This window comes from Typopeltis vanoorti, chromosome 4 (assembly GCF_054136105.1).
Source record: "Typopeltis vanoorti isolate ZY-2024b chromosome 4, IOZ_Tvanoo_1.0, whole genome shotgun sequence".
Taxonomy (NCBI): domain Eukaryota; kingdom Metazoa; phylum Arthropoda; class Arachnida; order Uropygi; family Thelyphonidae; genus Typopeltis; species Typopeltis vanoorti.
The window spans coordinates 65,569,690-65,589,042 of NC_143552.1; the positions used below are offsets into that span (position 1 = coordinate 65,569,690).

The 19,353-nt window shown below is 36.8% G+C and overlaps 1 protein-coding gene across 1 annotated transcript in view; it reads left to right on the plus strand.

The window, feature by feature from the left end:
* LanA (laminin subunit alpha) overlaps positions 1-19,353 on the plus strand; it is a 1,191,635-nt gene that overhangs the window by 1,123,912 nt on the left and 48,370 nt on the right. Inside the window, exon 58 of the mRNA XM_090391815.1 lies at positions 13,208-13,453. Coding sequence (XP_090247941.1) covers positions 13,208-13,453 — 246 coding nt within the window. The remainder of the gene's footprint in view (positions 1-13,207; positions 13,454-19,353) is intronic.

Below are 19,353 nucleotides of genomic sequence, written 5' to 3' on the forward strand. Positions count from 1 at the left end.
TGCTGACTCGCTATTATCGCACTGTGATTCCCGAATGCTCCGATTCCAACCTAATACCAATCCTCTCCTTTCTCTCTCTCTTAATAATCTAATCTCTCTCTCTCTCTCTCTCTTATAAATCTCTCTAATGCTCTCCCTTTTCCAGCGTTCCTCGCTTTTTATATCCGTTCTTCCCGCCTAAATTGTTCACGTGATTTCTTTCTAAAACTCTTTTCAATAAACCTTCTCACGTGGTGTTCCAAAAACGTGCTCGCTCACTTACATACGTTTCCATGACAACCAAACAAAATATAATAAAATTGAGGTATTGCATAACGCTAAACTTCTACAAACAGGAACAAAATAAGAATATTTACATTTCAATTAATGCGCAGTTAAATTATCAAATATAAATTCTATATTAACATAGAAATAAGCTAAATAGCTTGATAATATTTTAACACAGAGTTTTTCTACTATTAATACATATATTCTTGATTAAATAATTAAATATTAGATAAAATTAAAGGTAGGTATATGAATATTAGATTGTAAAATAAGTTGTTTACATTAAATAATATTTACGAGTCTAGTCTTTGTGATGGAAGATCATGTTGGATTCTGAAGCAAATAATAATTACTCTAATCTCTATATATTCAGAATCCAACACTCATGGACACAAGGCTCTACCTGGAGCTCTGAAAAATTATGGCTAATTTAAGGGTCCCAAATAATGAGCGAGAGGTCCCAGACCACTGTAGTGCCTCGGGCTCTGCCTGCTTGGTTGGTTGGTTGGTTTATAGTTTATTTGGCACAAAAACTACAAAGGTCATACTGTGCCATACTAAAGGTTACAACATTAGCATTTACAGAAAATTGTAAACAATATGTCTCTACAAGAATCTAGTTTCACAAAGCAGCATCTCTAGGTAAACAGAACTGCTGCAGAGGGCACAGCAACACACAAGGTCAGAGGTTATTACAGTAGTGCAAAAATAGTTAACAATAAGAGAGCCTGTATACCTCAATGGATGTGGCATTTGCACACCATGGTGCTTGGCCGCACGAAGGAAGACTTGGTTTCAAGTCTAGTCGGCGACTAGAGGAAATTTTTGGAGAGGGTGCTAGTGTCCTTGGTGAATGTGGCAGTCGTGTTTAGTTAGGCTAGAAACGTGTTTTTAAATTTAAAGATAGTGTGACTTTTTTTTTTTGTCTCAAATTGTGCTGCAGTTGTGCATCAGTTAGATACAAGTGTCCTTCGGTGGTGTTATTGTTTGGAACTGTGTTGTATATATTGTGTTTTCACTGCTGTTTGTTTCACTACTTCAACGTGTAAAGATGGCGTCCAACAAGAAATGTACATCAGCGGCGTGCAGGACTTCTACTTCTACACGGAAGGCTGGCTCATCGTTAGATTTTTTGCAATGGATGTGTTGCAGAAACTGCTACATGTATGCGCTGAAGAATGTGAAGGATCTGTGGTCGGGCTGGCTAAATGAGAACGAAAATGTCGACGCATGTGAGAAGTGTTGGGATAGGCTGGAGCGTTTAGGAATGGGGAAGCTGACATTGGGACTGTAATGGAAGAACTTCAGCGGGAGTTCATGAAAATGAAAAATGACCTTCATCTTCTGCATGAGGAATTGGAAGTGCTCAGTAAGGAGATACTGGAAGTTAAAACTGAGTTTAATATGTTAAACAGAGAAATTAGAACTGTAGAGATTACTTTAGCTGAAGTAACTAGAACAGGATTACGTACGGGTGAGTCTTTGGTGAATGATGCAGTAATAAATAATATGGGAGTGATTGGGAGTCAACAAAATAAAACCACAAGAGGCCTAGAAGAAACAAAATGTCATGAGAGTAGGGGGGGCATAAGTAAAAGAGCGTTGAGTAATGAAAATGAAACTGGGAGAGTCATGCTGAATAGCGTAGAAAATTAGTCCATGAGTGATGCTTCTGTGGACTTGAATGAAGTTAAGAGTGGTAAGATATATGGTGATTCTATGATTAAGGGTATGGAGAGTGGTATGCATGAGGAGTGCTTGGCTGGTGGGACAATAGAAAGAGTGGCTTTAGCAATAAAGAGAGGGCATGAAGCAGACAAGATGATAGTTATGGTGGGTACAAATGACCTGAATGGTGGTATAAATCGGGTAGGAAAAGACTTAAGAACATTGTTAGATGTAAAGAGGAAAAGTGTCAATGGGAGGATAGTGTGTGTGTGTGTGTGTGTGTGTGCTGCCTCATTTTGACAATTATGAGTTAAGTAGTAATTGTCAAAACGATGATAATGAATGATATGATTGGAAGAATGTGCAAAAAAAGAGGCCTGGAATTTTTTTATGTCGAGTGTGTTTGAAGGCAAAAGACAGCTGTATGCAAAAGATGGGTTGCATCTGAACATGGAAGGTCATAAGTGATTGGAGAAGTTACTGTTTTTTGAACAAGTTGAAGTAATTGGGCAGGGAAACTAATATTGAAAAGATTGAGTGTAAGAGAGAGAAACTTTAGCACTGATTGTATATTTATTGATCCTTATTCGCAGAATAAATTGCAGAAGAGAGGGTATAAAAATCGGCATGGGACTACTGAAATGAGTGACTTATATATCAGTGCTAAAGCTGGTACAAGATCTAGAGGGAATCTGCAATTTTTGTATACCAATGCAAGAAGCATTCGAAATAAGAGAGAAGAATTTTTGGCATTAGTCAGTGCAATCTCACCAAAAGTTGTAGGCATTAGGGAAACTTGGCTGTCAGTAGAAGATGTGGTCACTGGAATTGAATGTGATTGGGACAGTATTTTCAGGGAGGATAGAGAAGATAGAATGGGGGGAGGAGTACTGTTGATGATAGCTGATATGTTGCAGCCAAAGAAAGTAGTATATCAATATGATAGACATGTGAATGAGAGTTCATTTGAGGTGGTCTGGTGCGAAGAGTGTGGTTAACAAGGGTGTCAGAACAAGGTTTTTTGCCTGGAGGGTGGTGAATGAGTGGAATTCATTGCCTGATTTAGTTGTGAGCTCTTTGTCTGTAAATGAATTCAAGAAGAGATATGACAGATATTGTTTTACTAGTTTGGGTCTCCCGCGATGAGTCTACTGACTCCATGGAGATACTCGTAATAATATAAGTTAATACATAATATATGAAACACTAAGCCAAGGAATGCAGTATCTACATATATGTAAAATTATAATAGATGCCTTTATAGCAGTACAAAAATAGGCAAAAAGGGATTATTATACAACACATGGATGAAAATATATTTAGCAATGCAGTATAAACAGAATTAGTACAAAGTACACAAATAGGTAAGATGTCCTACAGCACCACATGATTATTCGAAAAATAAAGTAGTAAATAAATAGATAACTATAGGTTAACATATGTATATACAAAACAGTTAAGGAAAGCAGTGTCTACATCTAGTACGATTACAACAAACATTATTATACTAATACTTAAAGAGTCAGAAAGGAATTATTATACAGCATTGATGCATAATGTGGCAAAATGTAAGGTTATACATTTTGGGGTGAAAAGATTAGCAGCAGTTTATACATTGCTGGAACTGTACTCCAGGAAATTGATGAGGCACGAGATTTAGGAGTGTTAGTGGATAAGGAGTTGAAGTTTAGGGGGCACATTGCAAAAGTGGCCAAATCAGCTCATCAAATCACTTGGTTGCTGAAGAATATGTTGACAAGCAGGTTATTGTTCCTCCCTCTGTATCGAACCTTGATAAGACCCCATCTCGACTACTGTGCCCAGATTTGGTCACCTAGGTTTCTTCTTGATCGGGAGGAGGTTGAGAGGATCCAGAGGCAAGTGACCAAGATGATAGCAGGTCTGTGGAATGAACCTTATGAGAACAGGTTGAGGATTTGTGGGTTGCAAAAATTGGTTGATAGGTGGAGGGGAGATATGATTGAGACATTCAAATTACTGAAGGGTTTCTATAAAATTAATTCAGAAGATATTTTTGAGAACAGGGCTGGTTGTGGGAGGACTAGGGGATATCCATGGAAACTGGGCAAAAGTGTGGTTAATAAGGGTATTAGAGCTGGGTTCTTTACTTTTAGAGTGGTGAATGGGCTGCCAGAGTTTGTGGTGGATGCTGTGACAGTGAATGAGTTTAAGGCGAGGTATGATAGATACTGTATGAATGTCGAATAGTTGTGATGAATATTATTTGGGGCCTCCCTCGATGAGTCTAAGGACTCCCTGGAGTTGTCCGTAATAATAATAATAAGATGCATACCCAAAATGTATGTTAAGTGATGCCGTATCTACATATAAGCAAAATTACTGCAGAGATTTCAGCAGTACATAAATAGATAACTATAGGTTAATGTATGTATATACAAAACAGTTAAGGAAAGCAGTGTCTACAACTAGTAAGATTACAACAAACATTATTATACTAATACTTAAAGAGTCAGAAAGGAATTATTATTCAGCATTGATACATAAAATTTAAGTTTAACATTATGGTATTTACATATTAACAAAATTACAGCAGGGTGATACAAAAAAAAAAGATCAAGGCCTATGGTAATACATAATTGGTCAGATTTAACTTAATGAATAATATATATGTATAAAAGTCAAGTTAAGCAAAAAAGTATTTACATATAAACAAATTTATGGTCAAATGTATTTGTACAAATTAATTCTTTCTAAAAAATTAAAAATATCATGCAATTTGCCTGAGTGTATATGGCTTGGTTAGATAGGTGCAAATTTCATTCCTCTCTTGTGTAAATTTTTGACAATCTATCAGAATATGATGAATAGTGAGATGTTGCATTTTTCACATATGGGAGAGTCATCAGCTCTCAGTAAATGAGAATGCGTAAGGGGACTGTGACTTATGCAGAGCCTAGCAAGGACAACCTCCTCCCTTCTCTTTGTATGCTGACTAGAATGCCAGTGTTTAATTTCAAGTTTAATGTTATATAATTTGTTTGTTGATGCTTCTTTCCATGTTAACTCCCACTGAGCAATTAGCTTTGATCTTATAAGTTGTCTGTAGTCTGGGTATATAGAACTGTCAAACAGTATGTGGAGAAGGTATGAGCTGATTTAGCAGCTGCATCTGCAGCCTCATTTCCTTTCCTTTGATTCTGATGTGGCTGGGAATCCAGCAGAACTGAACATCGAAATTAAGGATTTTCATTTTGTGAAGCAGGTGTAACACCTCATAAAGTACTGAATGTGGATTATACATAGGAGAGGAGATAGCCTGTAAAGAGCTCAATGAGTCTATATAAATTATACACTTTTAGTAGCAGTTTTCTTTTATATGCACAAATGCAAGCTGAATGGCATGTAACTCTGTTGTATAATTACTGCAGTCTGGTGGATCTGATTTGAGATAATAATGTCAGGAAACACAGCAGAGATGTTAGTTCTTGAACCATCAGTATAGATGGGTAAGAAATCAGCGTGTGCTGCTCTGTGTGCATTAAACAATTGCAGGTAAATGGATGATGGGGTATAAGATTTCTGTAGCCGACAAAGTAAGAGGTTGCAGGATGGTGTACAAACTTGCCATGGAGGAATGCTGTTATGTTTAGTGTAGCTAATGTTGTCAACATTTATACTAACAGCTTGCACAGTTTCTTTAATATGCATACCAAAAGGATGTATAGCAGTTCAATGTGTGTGATATTGAGCTTCCCAATGCAGAGAGAAGATACTATTCCATGTAGGGTGATCTGGGAAAGATTTTATATTTAGGGCATAATTAAGAGACAACTGTTTCTGTCAAAGTGATAGAGCCGGTTCATTTGCTTCTACATAGAGACTTTGAGTGGGTGAGGTGTGAAGGGCACCAGTAGCTATCCGTATACCCTGATGATGGATGGAATCCAACCATTGTAGGTTACTCTGTCTTGCCGAACCATAGACTTGGGATCCATAATCCAGCTTTGAATGTATAAGTGCACAATAAGTATGCTATCTGGTAAGGAGCCCTTCATGTTAAACCTAATCAAGTGGCCTGGAAGTGACAAGCGCAACCACATGAGTTTCTTGAAACCTTTCCATGACTTGTGTCCAAAGGTGAGTAACATTCACTATTATATCTGCTGTTGAACAATAATGGTGGAACTCATTTTGGTGATTACTAATTGATTTGTGTGCCTCCAGGTAATGAAGAATTTGTTTGTTGATGGCCTTCTCCATTTTTCTGAGAGGAGTGAAGCAAGGACAATGGTTTGATGCCTAAGTTTCATCTCTGTTTCTAGAGATGGTTACATATAGTCTTATTTCCATACATTTGGGTAGATACTAATTTCTAGTTGTATCATAACCATGGTGGAAGTGTAGGTTCATGGGAAAATTGTTTGTCAGAATTTTCTGACTAGCTACCTACCTACCTACGCCTTGTTGTCATCTATCCCTCCACATATCAAAAATATTCTTTGGTGTGAGTCCTATAAAACCCCTTTAATAACACATACATTTTTGTCATACTTCTTTTTCACCTGTCAACTAGTCTTTAAAGACCACAGACCATCAATCTGTCCTCACAGGGAGCATTCTATAGACATGCCACAACCTTGGTTACTCATCCCTAGATTCTCTCCATCATTTTCTCATCCTCATGAAACCAAGGTGACCCAAACTGCATATAGTAGTCCGGGTCTGGCATTATAATGGGAAATAATTTGGAGACTGTGTAGCTCAGGAGAAGTGGTGTTTGCACTCCTCGGCTCTAAACCGCCCAAAGATAGAACATAAGTTCAAGTCTACTTTCTGAATAGAGGAATTTTTTTTTTTTTTTGCTGTCCTGGTTGGCCGAGTGGTTAGTATATTTGCTCTCTAGCCAAATGACTGCGGGTGAATCCTGCCATGGGCATGGATGTTTGTGATTGTCTGTGAAAAATACTAGTAGTGGTGGTCGGCAGTAGATGGCGTTGGTGTAGATGATGATGATGGTAGTTGAGACAGAGAGTTGTAGAGTAGGTGCCCTCCCTCGATGAGTCTTTGGATTCCCTGAAGGTGTTACGTAATAATAATAATATTCCTAAATTAAAGATGCCAAGAAATTACATTCTTTTTTTTTATTCTTAATCCTAATATCAGCAAAGAAAGCTTGCATGCAAAGTATCTTCATGACTGGGCTACTTGTATATTGAGGCTAATGACTTCATATCAATTGCCTTAGTATCCAATAATGCAAAACACACCTCCTTCTGATCATGTATAATGATATTCATTATGAGAAGGGGCACTACCCAAACTAGTTTTGACCTTTATTGAGGATTAAACCAAAAATGTAATTTCTTGTCATCATTAATTTATAGTACAGACCAATTACAGACCAATCACCATCTCAGGAGTAGTGGTGAAAGTATTGGAAAAGTTGGTTAAAGACAAAATTCAAGAATGGGTGGATCAGGATATGATACTCTATAGAGGCCAACATGGTTTTGTTAAAGGTAGATCCTGCCTTAGCAATCTATTAACTATTCATAATAGAATAACATCCAAGTTGGACAAAGGAACTGGCTACACAGTGGTACTTCTGGATTTTGCTAAGGCTTTTGACAGGATACCCCATAGAACACTGTTACGCAAATTGGAGCAGATGGGAATGGATATTAAATTGGTGATATGGATAGGAGAATGGCTCAGGGAGAGATACCATAAGGTGGTGTATGGAGGAGCCGAGTCCAGAATGAGGCAGGTGACCAGTGGTGTACCTCAGGGCTCTGTGCTTGGGCCAATGTTGTTTAATTTGTATATAAATGATATAGGAAACGGCTTAAAGGGAGATATTCAGTTGTTTGCTGATGATGCAAAGTTGTGTAGTGCAATAAAAAATCAAGCTGATGTTGAAAGTTTGCAGGAGGATTTAAATAAGCTGGTAAAATGGGCAAAAGAAAATGGATGTCAGTTCAATGTGGAAAAGTGTAAAGTCTTGCATTTTGGGATTAAAAGATTACCAGCTGTGTACTACATCGATGGAAAGGTACTCCAAGAGATTGATGAGGCTAGGGACTTAGGGGTATTGGTAGATAGGGAGATGAAGTTCAGAGGACACATTGCTAAGGTGTCCAAGATTGCACATAGGATTACTTGGTTGTTGAGGAACACACTGACATCCAGAGATAAAGAGGTTATTATTCCCCTTTATAAAGCATTGATACTTCCACATTTGGATTACTGTGCTCAGGTCTGGTCACCTGGATTCCTTGGAGATCAGGAGGCTGTGGAGAGGGTTCAGAGAAGAGTGACCAAGTTGGTGAGTGATATAAAAAATACTCCCTACATTGATAGATTGAGAGCTTGTGGATTGCAGAGATTGGTTGATAGGCGAAGAAGAGGTGATATGATAGAAACATTCAAATTACTAAAAGGTTTTTATAGGATTGATGCAGGGGAAATGTTTCAGCTGTGTGATAGTGATGGAAGAACAAGAGGTCATCTCTGGAAATTAAAGAAGAGTGTGGTTAACAAAGGTGTCAGAACAAGGTTTTTTGCCTGGAGGGTGGTGAATGAGTGGAATTCATTGCCTGACTTAGTTGTGAGCTCTTCGTCTGTAAATGAATTCAAGAAGAGATATGACAGATATTGTTTTGCTAGTTTGGGTCTCCCGCGATGAGTCTACTGACTCCATGGAGATACCCGTAATAATAATAATAATAATAATAATAATAATAATAATAATAGTATAACTAAGTGTTTTCATATAATAAATTTAGTTTATTCAAGTGTGAGCACACAAAGTTTGCGCCTAAAAATATCTTCAGGACTGAGGTAAGGTAGGATAACACCTTACCTCATAATATAAGTGATATAAAAATATAAGTGAAAAGACTTAAAAATATAAGCGTTTTCACTTTCTTCAAATAATCTCCCTGTTCCTGCTTGTCAGTGTGTTTTTCAACAACCATGTAATCTGATGTGCTGTTTTGGCCACCCTTGCAATATGACATCTAAACTTCAAGCCCCTCTCTGCAATCACCTCTAGCAGTGTAGTATACTGCTTGCAGTCGCTTCATCTCAAAGTGCATAACCTATACTTGACCACGTTAAACTGGAAAATGTTATCCTCTTTGCCCATACTACCAGTATATTTTTCATCTCTGCAGGATCTCTGTATTATTTTCATTGACTATTGCCTTCCTAGCATTGCATCATCAGCAAACAACTGAATATTTTACACTACTAATTACTCACCTTCTCCTAGACTCAACTTCCTCCACCCAAACACCAGTCTTTGATATTTGTTCATCAGCTACCTTCTTACCCAAATCACTAGCTTCATATCTACATCTGCTCCAATATTTATGACAGATTTCATGCAGTGTACTGTCATATGCCTTTGCAAAGTCCAGCAGTATCAATGAGTAGCAATTTCCTTTATATAACTCTATTGTCACTTTATTATAAAAGTAAGCATCTTACTAGAAGAAGATCTGTTCTGCACAGAATCATGTGAATGTCCTTTATATAATTCAGCACTCACTCTTGAATTTTCTGTTACGAACTTCTCCAATATTATTTTAACTACCTCTTTTGAGATGCTGATTGACCTAAATGACCTCTTTCTACTACCCAGATAAATTCCCAGAACTAAGGCTTAAATTATACAGCTTAGTTAGAGGAAGTGCCAACTCTAATGGAAATAAAACTTCTGTAATGAATTTGTTCACAGCTACCCATGGTCAAATAACTTGACAGTAAATGAGATGTTTTAAGTGGGAAAAAATGCAAATTATGCAAAAAAAAAAAAAAAGTCATTTTCATTACTGTTCTGTATATATTCCATTAGAAATCTTTTCATTTTAATGTTTTAACCTGGCTTCCCACCAATACAGGAATTACTGTGCTACCTTTGAAAGTCTAGAAGGGATAATGCAGGGTATAGAAACAATGGCATTTATATGCTATATACTAATGCCAGGAATATCCAGAATAAGGGAGAGGAATTGGTGGTGCAGATAGCATCACCCTGGCCAAAAATTATTGTGATCACTGAGACGTGGTTGATAGAAGAGTATATAATAACAGGAATAGAAGTCGCTGGGTACAGCATTTTTTGGCAGGATAGGAAGGGAAAGCGTGGTGGTGGAGTACTGCTTATGATAAGTGACGACTTATGTCCTCTAAGAATGGAGACTTTGGAAGGCAGTGACACTAATGATTTTGAAAGCATATGGTTTGTGAGGTAGAGGTGGGCAAGACAGGATATTTAGTGGAGTGTTGCTACAGACACAGGAGTACAGAGGGCGAGACCAGGAAATGTTTAAACTGTTGAGTTTGGCAAGTGCAAGAAGAATGATTGTTATGGGAGATTTTAACTACAGTAGTATAAACTGGGAAGAGGAAGATGCAGTAGCAATAAGGGAATGGAATTTCTAGAATTCTTGAGGGACAATTGTCTTAGGCAACATGTAATAGAGGGAACAAGAGGTTCAATAGTTTTCGATTTGGTTATAGCATCAGAAGAGTTGATAATAACTGAGATGACATCTCTCCCACCAGTTGGAGAGAGTGACCATATGGTTTTGACTTGGAAAATGAATAGACATGCAGGAGTCTCAAAGAGACAGGAACGTATGTGGAATTATAAGGCAGGTGATTATAATAGTCTAAGACGTCAACTTGGGGAAGTTTCATGGAGGGAAGAATTGGAAGGCTGGGATATCATTACTCTGTGGGAAATTATGAAAGAATATTTGTTAGCAGCAATGGTAAGTTGTATACCATGAGTGAACAAGAGGACACAATTTGGAGTAAAGTGGATGACAAACAATATTAAACAGGAATTGCATGCAAAAAAGAGGCTGTGGAAGAGATATAACGAGACAGCAGAAGAGAAGATGCATGAAGAGTATAAGACACAGGCCAGAAGAGTGACTAGTATGGTAAGGAAGACGAAACTGGAATATGAGAGGAGATTAGCCCTAAGATCCAAAGAAAATCCTAGGGAATTTTTTAGATATGTGGCCAGTAGGAGGAGAAATGACTGTGGAAGAATGATATTCTGGGGTAAATATGGGAATAGAGTGACTGATGCAGAGGACATAGTAGAATTGTTCAGTGACCACTTTATTGATATATTTCATCCTGAAGGAGTCAGTTTTAAAGCTAGAGGGATAGGGCAGGTTCAAGGTTTTAGAGGTACAGGAGGAGAGTGTGTTTCAAATGCTGAGTACTCTGGATGTCAGTAAAGCTGTGGGACTGGATGGTATTTCACCATGAGTTTTGTGAGAATGTGCTAGGAAACTGACAGTGCCTTTGACCTTTCTTTTCAATGAAAATCTAGCAGCGGGAAAGGTGCCCATGGAATGGAACGAAAATAAGATAGTGCCATTACATAAGGGCGGTAGCAGACTGGAAGTGTAATTATAGGCCAGTTTGTGTGTCATCAATAGTTAGTAAGATCTTGGAGAAAGTAGTGAAGGACCGTTTTACAGCATTGAGCAGATGAGGGTAATGTTATCTGTGAGAGTCGGCATGGATTTGTGAAGGGGCGCTCTTGTTTTGCAATATGCTAGCCTTTTATGATAAAGTTACAAGAGCATTAGATGAGGGAAAGGCATATACTGCCATTTTCTTAGACTTAGTGAAGGCATTTGACAGAGTGCCACATGAAAGCTGATATTTAAGTTGCAGCGCATGGGTCTGGATGTCAGATGGGTCAACTGGATTCAGGATTGGCTGTCCGATAGGTATCAGAGAGTTGTGTATGGTGGGGCAGTTTCAAGGAAGCAGAGAGTTACAAGTGGGGGTCCCACAGGGCTCAGTGCTGGGACCTATATTGTTTAACCTTTATATCAATGACATTGTCAGTGGATTGCAGGAGGATGTTCAGTTGTTTGCAGATGATGCGAAGCTGGGAAGGATTATTGGTAATAGTGCAGATGCGGCAGCCCTGCAAGAGGATTTGAATAAGCTAGATAGATGGGCAAATGAATGGGGGTTTTGGTTTAATGCAGCAAAATGTAAGGTCTTGAGGTTTGGGAAACATCGATGGGACACTGCATACTCTATGAGAGGAGTTATACTGGAGGAAGTAGAGGAGACAAGAGATCTGGGATTGATGATTGATAGAAACCTGAAATTTAGGGGACATATTGCAAAGGTGGTGAAGGTAACACAGAGGATTGCTGCAATAATGAGAAGGACACTGACCTGTATAGATTAAAGAGTTATCATTCCGTTGTATAAGACCCTGATCAGACCACACTTGGATTATTGTTCTCAGATTTGGTCCCCAGGATTTGAAGGGAATAAATTAACTGTGGGAAGGGTACAAAGGCAGATAACAAAGATGGTTTCAGGACTGTACAATGATAGTTATGAGGATCGGCTGAGGGAATGTGGATTGCAGAGTTTGGTGGATAGAAGAAGGAGAGGTGATATGATTGAGACTTTTCAACTGTTGAGAGGTGGTTACAGGGTTGACACCGTGGAGTTCTTTTGTTTGGTTGAACAGCGGGAAGGAGTGATGACAAGAGTCCATCCCTGGAAGTTACGAAAGGAAACTGTGAGTAAGAGGGTGAGGAGTGGTTTCTTTTGCATGGAGGGTGGTTGAACCATGGAATGCATTGCCTGATGAAGTGGTGAGAGCAAGTAAACGGTCAATGAGTTCAAGGAGTGGTATGATAGACTTTGTGTTTCTTAGGGGGGGGGCCTCCCCTCGATAAGTCTTGATAGACTTTGTGTTTCTTAGGAACAAAGACCTCCCACGATGAGTCTTTTGACTCCATGGAGGCCTGAATAATAATAATAATAATAATAATAATAAAACCCTATAATAGTTTATCTCTTGTTTCCACATCTTTAACTTTATTTAACTTTAACATAATTTAACTACAATTAAATAATTCCCTGTGTCATATGACAGAGTAGATTTCTCTCAGTGAGACCTTGGTGTTGCTGAAGATAACTACATAATAATAATAATGAATTGTTTTTACAGTATAAATGATTTCTTAACTTTTTTCCCCTACTTGCAAGATATAGTACTCATTATCACAGATGGTTATACTAATATATATCTTAGATTTATATCAGGAAAACTTGGTTAAATGTATATATTTCCTTTTACACAGATAGAAGTAACAATTTACACAGTGTAAACTGTGCATTTTATTTTATTAGTCATTATTTAATAGTATATCTTTTTATAAAAATATCTAACTTATTTTCAGTATTTTTATATGAAGTTTTCTGATTCATTTTCATTGATTGATAGGTGTTCTATGTGTTTAACTGTGGGAGTGGACCAGCCATAGTCTCTTCAGAAAATAACTATAATGATGGTGATTGGCATAGGATTGATTTCTCACTTGTTGGTCAGGCAGGTACTCTAATTATTGATGATGATGAAACCATACAAGGCACATCCGGAGGTTCAGCAAATTCAATGAATGTCCACCCAGTATTTTATGTAGGGGGTTTACCTGAAGCAATTGATCGAAATGCTAAGAATAACTTGAAGGTTGGTAATGATATTTAAATTTCAGATATATTTGATGCATGAAGTTTGAATGAGCTCACTCTACTTTGTGTGTGTGTGTGTGTGTGTGTGTGTGTGTGTGTGTGTGTGTGTGTGTGTGTGTGTGTGTGTGTGTGTGTGTGTGTGTGTGTGTGTGCACGAGCGTGCATGCATATGTGTGAAGTATCTATCCAACACTCAGAGAGTAGCAACCAACTGATTAGCAACTACTAATTAGTTGTTGAATGCAGCCTATATGTCACGCTTGCTCTTTGGTGCTTTCATTTTACAATGTGATTTACTTATTTCTGTAAGTTGGTGTTTTTGTTAAATTATTAATTATATTAATTATAATATATAATTAATTACATTATTTCTTAATTGTAATTATCACTTATAAAAACAATTATGTAATAAACTTTAAAGAAATATACCAGTTAGAAATATGGTTATCAGATCAAGTATACTATAAAACAGATGGTTAGGTAAAAAATTAGTCATAAAATTAAAAGCCAGTTAAAGAGAATATATGGCATAATATTTTATAACCACCTCAGAACAATCCCTAGTATACACAACAAAAAGTATTGTTGGATTTGTTTACTTTGTCTATTGTTAATTTTTTTTTTTTGATGAAAGAAACCCAAACTTATAGTACATTAGCATGACTAGGCAAAGGATTACATAATCTGTGAAGTAGAGTTCACAGATGAACTCTACTTCACAGATTACGCTACTTTGTTTCTAAAGCCTTGATAAGCAGGATGGTAGTTTCACAATGGGCAAAGAAAATCATCTATGCAGAACATCTTCATCAAATTCCTGATATTTACCTTCAGTGGGCATGCAAGAACATAAACTTCCTATTAATAATTTTCCTCCAAATTAGTCTGTTCTAAATGTCAATCAATCTAGATTTTAATCTTTCTCTGGGGTCTTTTTCTCACATTGTGGTATCAAATACTTGTTTGGCTAACTTTTCCTTTCATTTAAGTGACCATACCACCTGAGATTAATTCTCTTCCCACATTCCTGAATTCTAACAATGTCAAGTGCCTTCCTAATATATGTAGGCTGCCAAGAAAAACCTAATGGTTACTCATGCCAGCCGGAAGAAAATTAGACACCACATTCATAATCTTATTTTCTGATGATATGATCTAATATAAGACTCTCAACTCTCTTGTGCCCTTTGTTACATATTGCCTAAGACAGTGTTTCATAAGAACTCAAGAAATTCATTCTCCATATTCCCTAATTCCATGTTTTCATTCCAATCATTATTACTATAATTAAAATCACCCTTCTCTTATTTGCTTAGCAAATTTGCCTATACATTTCTTTACCTCCTCTCTCCACATTCCTTGGCCTAACACCCAACTAAATATTATCCTATTTCTATAACCAGTCCTACCCATGTCACCCTGTATCTGCAGCTTATCCACACCTGCTCATATCTGCTCACCTTCTTTAATTTTACACAAACTATGGACTCTACAACCGTGTTATAAATAATTATTTTAATTTTCTGACGTCTCCCACACCATACTGCTTCAAAACTACTGCCACTATTTATGCCTCTTATCTTAACCTTATATCGACATATACCCCCTGCCACCATCAGCAGCATTCTCCTTCCTTTTTTCCATTCCTATCCTCATGAAAAACATCATACCCTTAGGATTATTCACATCCAATTATATTTCACTTATTCCATCTCAGTCAGTGCAATAATTTCATCTCTCTTATTTCTGATAACCCTGGCATTCATAAATAAGCACAGCAATTTATTACTTGGTCTATAACCAGTCCTACCCATGTCATCCTGTATCTGCAACTTATCCACACCTGCTCACCTCCTTTCATTTTACACAAACTATGGACTATACAACCGTGTTATAAATAATTATTTTAATTTCCTAACATTTCGACCTTCATATTAAGGTCATCATCTGGAGTATACACATATATATATATATATATATATACAGAGACAAGCTAAATTACATTTCACGTATGCTGAAGAAACAATGATTTGATCAACGGTTATTCTACTAGCCTGACCTCTAGTGAAAATAAAATAAAATCACGTTGAAAACGAAGATGACGTGTATTTGTTTTAATGAAAGAACTTTGTCATAGTTGTGTGCTTCAAAAAATAAGTGAATAAATGATTATGAACTTAAGATAAATGTCTTCATTACGGCTGACAGTAAAATTGGTTTTCTTACTCCGTTTCATTAACTATGGAATTATTGTGATGATTTTTATTTCCTTCTTTACAGTGTGCACTTATCTCAGGCCAATTTAAGAATAGTGAGAATTGAAGGTGATATATTTATTTCAAATGAAGCATATAACATATGCAAAATAGAAGCTCAGGTGAAGATTTTGACTATTCAGTTAATATATTGGTGCATAAGCTTAGCTGGCCTAGTGGTTAGCGTGTCTGCTCTCCAGTCAATAGGCTGCAGGTTCGAATCCTGCCGTGGGCATGGATGTTTGTGATTGCCTGTGGAAATACTAGTGGTGGTCAGCGGTAGATGGCATTGGTGTAGTTGTGGTCAGTTGGTGGGTTGTGAGTGGTGGAAGCAGAGTTGTAGAGTGGATGCCCTCCCTTGATGAGTCTTTGGACTCCCTGGAGGTGACAAATAATAATAATAATTTCCCAACATTTCGACCTTCATATTAATGTCATCATCTGGAGTAAACACATATATACATTTCACATATGCTGAAGAGACAATGATTTGATCAACAGTTATTCTACTAGCCTGACCTCTAGTGAAAATAAAATGAAATAAAATAAATTAACTACATCAAAGCTATATTCTATTTAAGACAACATCAGAAAAACATTCTTTCATATAGATAGTTTTGTTACAGTAAAAATGATGTCCTAATTTAACATGGGAATTGTTATATTAGATTTAGGATCCTGGATTACCTATGGTCCTATTTATAATTAACTCTTAGGGAGAAAGATTAAGTGGGTAGAATATGTGCCTTCCATATGCTTGGGATTTTTAGACCATCATAATTGTTAAGATTAGGGTGATTGATAAGAATCTCACAGACCTCCTTAAATTTAAGTTCATACCATGTTTTGGTGTGATGTTAACAACAGGTGATTTTCCAGTCTTGTTATTGCTCCTGTAAAGTGTTCAGAACATGATCAGAAAGACCAGCTTGACCATAGTTACTATATTTAATGTGTCGTTAATGTTCCTTTTTTTGAATTGTGCGTCCTGTTTCCCCTATATAGGGCAAATTACAGGAGCAATGAATACGGTATACTCCAGGGTGGGCCAACAGAGGGAGTGGATCCTTGGATGTGTTGAGTAAGTTCTTTAACTTTGCAAGAGGTTTAAAGGCGGCTTTAAGGTTGTATTTTTGTAGTATTCTGTTTATTTTGTCTGATATCTCTTTAATGTATGGAATGGTTACAGTTTTATTGTATTCTTGTTTATTTTTGTTTTTAAGTGAGGTCTTGTACATCATTTTTGATAGTATTTTGGCTGTAACATTTTTAGAAAGGTATCACTGATAACTTTTAATTCATCTTTCAGTGCTTGTTCATTGGAGCAAATCATCAAAGTCCTGTTTTTAGTGTATTAATGACCCCTAGTTTTTATGTTGGGTGTGGTAGGAGTTTTTGTGTATATATTGGCCCATATGTGTTGGTTTCTGGTAAACAGTGGAGGAAAAACTGCCAGAAGGAAGACGTGTGACAAGTATATCTAGAAATGGAAGTGTGTTCTGCTTTTCAATCTCAGTTGTGAATTGTATGCATTTGTGTTATTTGTTTAGGTGGCTGAGGAAAGTGTCTGGCAGCCATGGAGCCAGATAGCAAATTAAAACACTTACTCAACTCGTCAAAGGATCCACTCCCTCCATTGGCCTCACCCTGGAGTATACTATATTCATTGTTCCTGTAATTTGTCCTATATAGGGGAAACAGGATGCACAATTCTTATCAGAAAAAAAGGAACATAAACGACACATTAAATATAATAACTATGGTCAAGCTGGTCTTTTGGATCATGCCCTGAACACTTTACATAGAACTGACTGGAAAAGCACCTGTTGTTTACATCACACCAAAACATGGTATGAACTTAAATTTAAGGAGGTCTGTGAGATCACCCTAATCTTAACAATAATGATGGTCTAAAAATCCCAAGCATATGGAAGGCACATATTCTACCCACTTAACCTTTCTCCCTAAGAATTAATTATAAATAGGACCATAGGTAATCCAGGATCCTAAATCTAATATAACAATTCCCATGTTAAATTAGGACATCATTTTTACTGTAACAAAACTATCTATATGAAAGAATGTTTTTCTGATGTTGTCTTAAATAGAATATAGCTTTGATGTAGTTAATTTATTTTATTTCATTTATTTATTGTAATTTTATTTTATTTTCACTAGAGGTTAGGCCATTAGAATAACCATTGATCAAATCATTGTCTCTTCAGTATTCTATGTGAAATGTAATTTAGCTTGTCTCTGTATATATGCTATGGTTAAAGTGATCAATCCGGTTATTATTAATAATTACCAGTTAAAGTGAATAATTTACGACAATTAATCACTTTAAGTGGTTAAAGTGAATAATTCCTAGAGGAGTCTGGTAAATGTAATAAAAACATGTTTATAGGTTTTATATATAGGCTTTCATTCTCAATAGAAATTATAACAGCTTAGGTTAGGTTAGTTTATAATGAAAAAAGTAAGGAAAGTACTTCTTTTGCACTCAATGAAATCAGAAATCATTATAAACTAACCTAACTTAACCTAAACTAACCTGGATAGCGCATGTCGGTAGTTTGGTGTAGGCAGATTAATGGGATTAAAGATAAACGTTGTTGTGGGCCGAACTCAATGATTGCTAGCAGATAAATGGGGATAACAAATAAAAGTTGTTGTGGGCAGATGAATGGGGATGATAGATAAACGTCATTGCTCTACCTCTTTCCTCATCAATGGAGAAAAACATTGATCAGTTCCTCTCTGATTTATCTATCGTCCTCATTCATCTGCCGACAACAACTTTTATTTGTTATCCCCATTTATCTGCCAGCAATCATTAAGCTCGGCCCACAACAACGTTTATCTTTCATCCATATCCATTAATCTGCCCACGACAAACTACGACTACACTCTGGTTCGACATACGACATCCAGGTTTTAGGTTAGGTTATAATGATTGCTGATTTCATTGAGTGCAAAAGAAGTACTTTCCTTACTTTTTTCATCATAAACTAACCTAACCTAACCTAAGCTGTTATAATTTTTATTGAGAATGAAAACCTATATTAAAACATATTAACATGTTTTTATTACATTTACCAGACTCCTCTAGGAATTATTCACTTTAACCGGTAATTATTAATAATAACCGGATTTATCACTTTAACCGTAACATATATATGTGTATACTCCAGATGCTGACCTTAATATGAAGGTAGAAATGTGGGGAAATTAAAATAATTATACATAACACAGTTGTAGAGTCCATAATTTGTGTAAACTGATCACCGTGTAACCCTTTACCCTCATGTATCTCCCCACAGATTCAACTCCCCCCATGTATCTCAATTCATCCCATCCCTATGCTGACCATTTCCATACATGCATTCTTTACCACTTCCAGAATTCACTCCCCTCACACCCTGCTTTCTTGTTCAGCTTGAATTCCTATTCTCACATTTTTATCTCTCACACTACACTTCACCCACTGACAGACACTTCAGTCTAACCTGATCCACTGTCCTGCTCATTCACATCACTTTAGGCTTCCTCTTATTCCTTGTTCACATCATTCAATTACACTCCCTTCTAGCAACAGTCTCTCTCTCTCTCTCTCTCTCTCTCTCTCTCTCTCTCTAGTGGA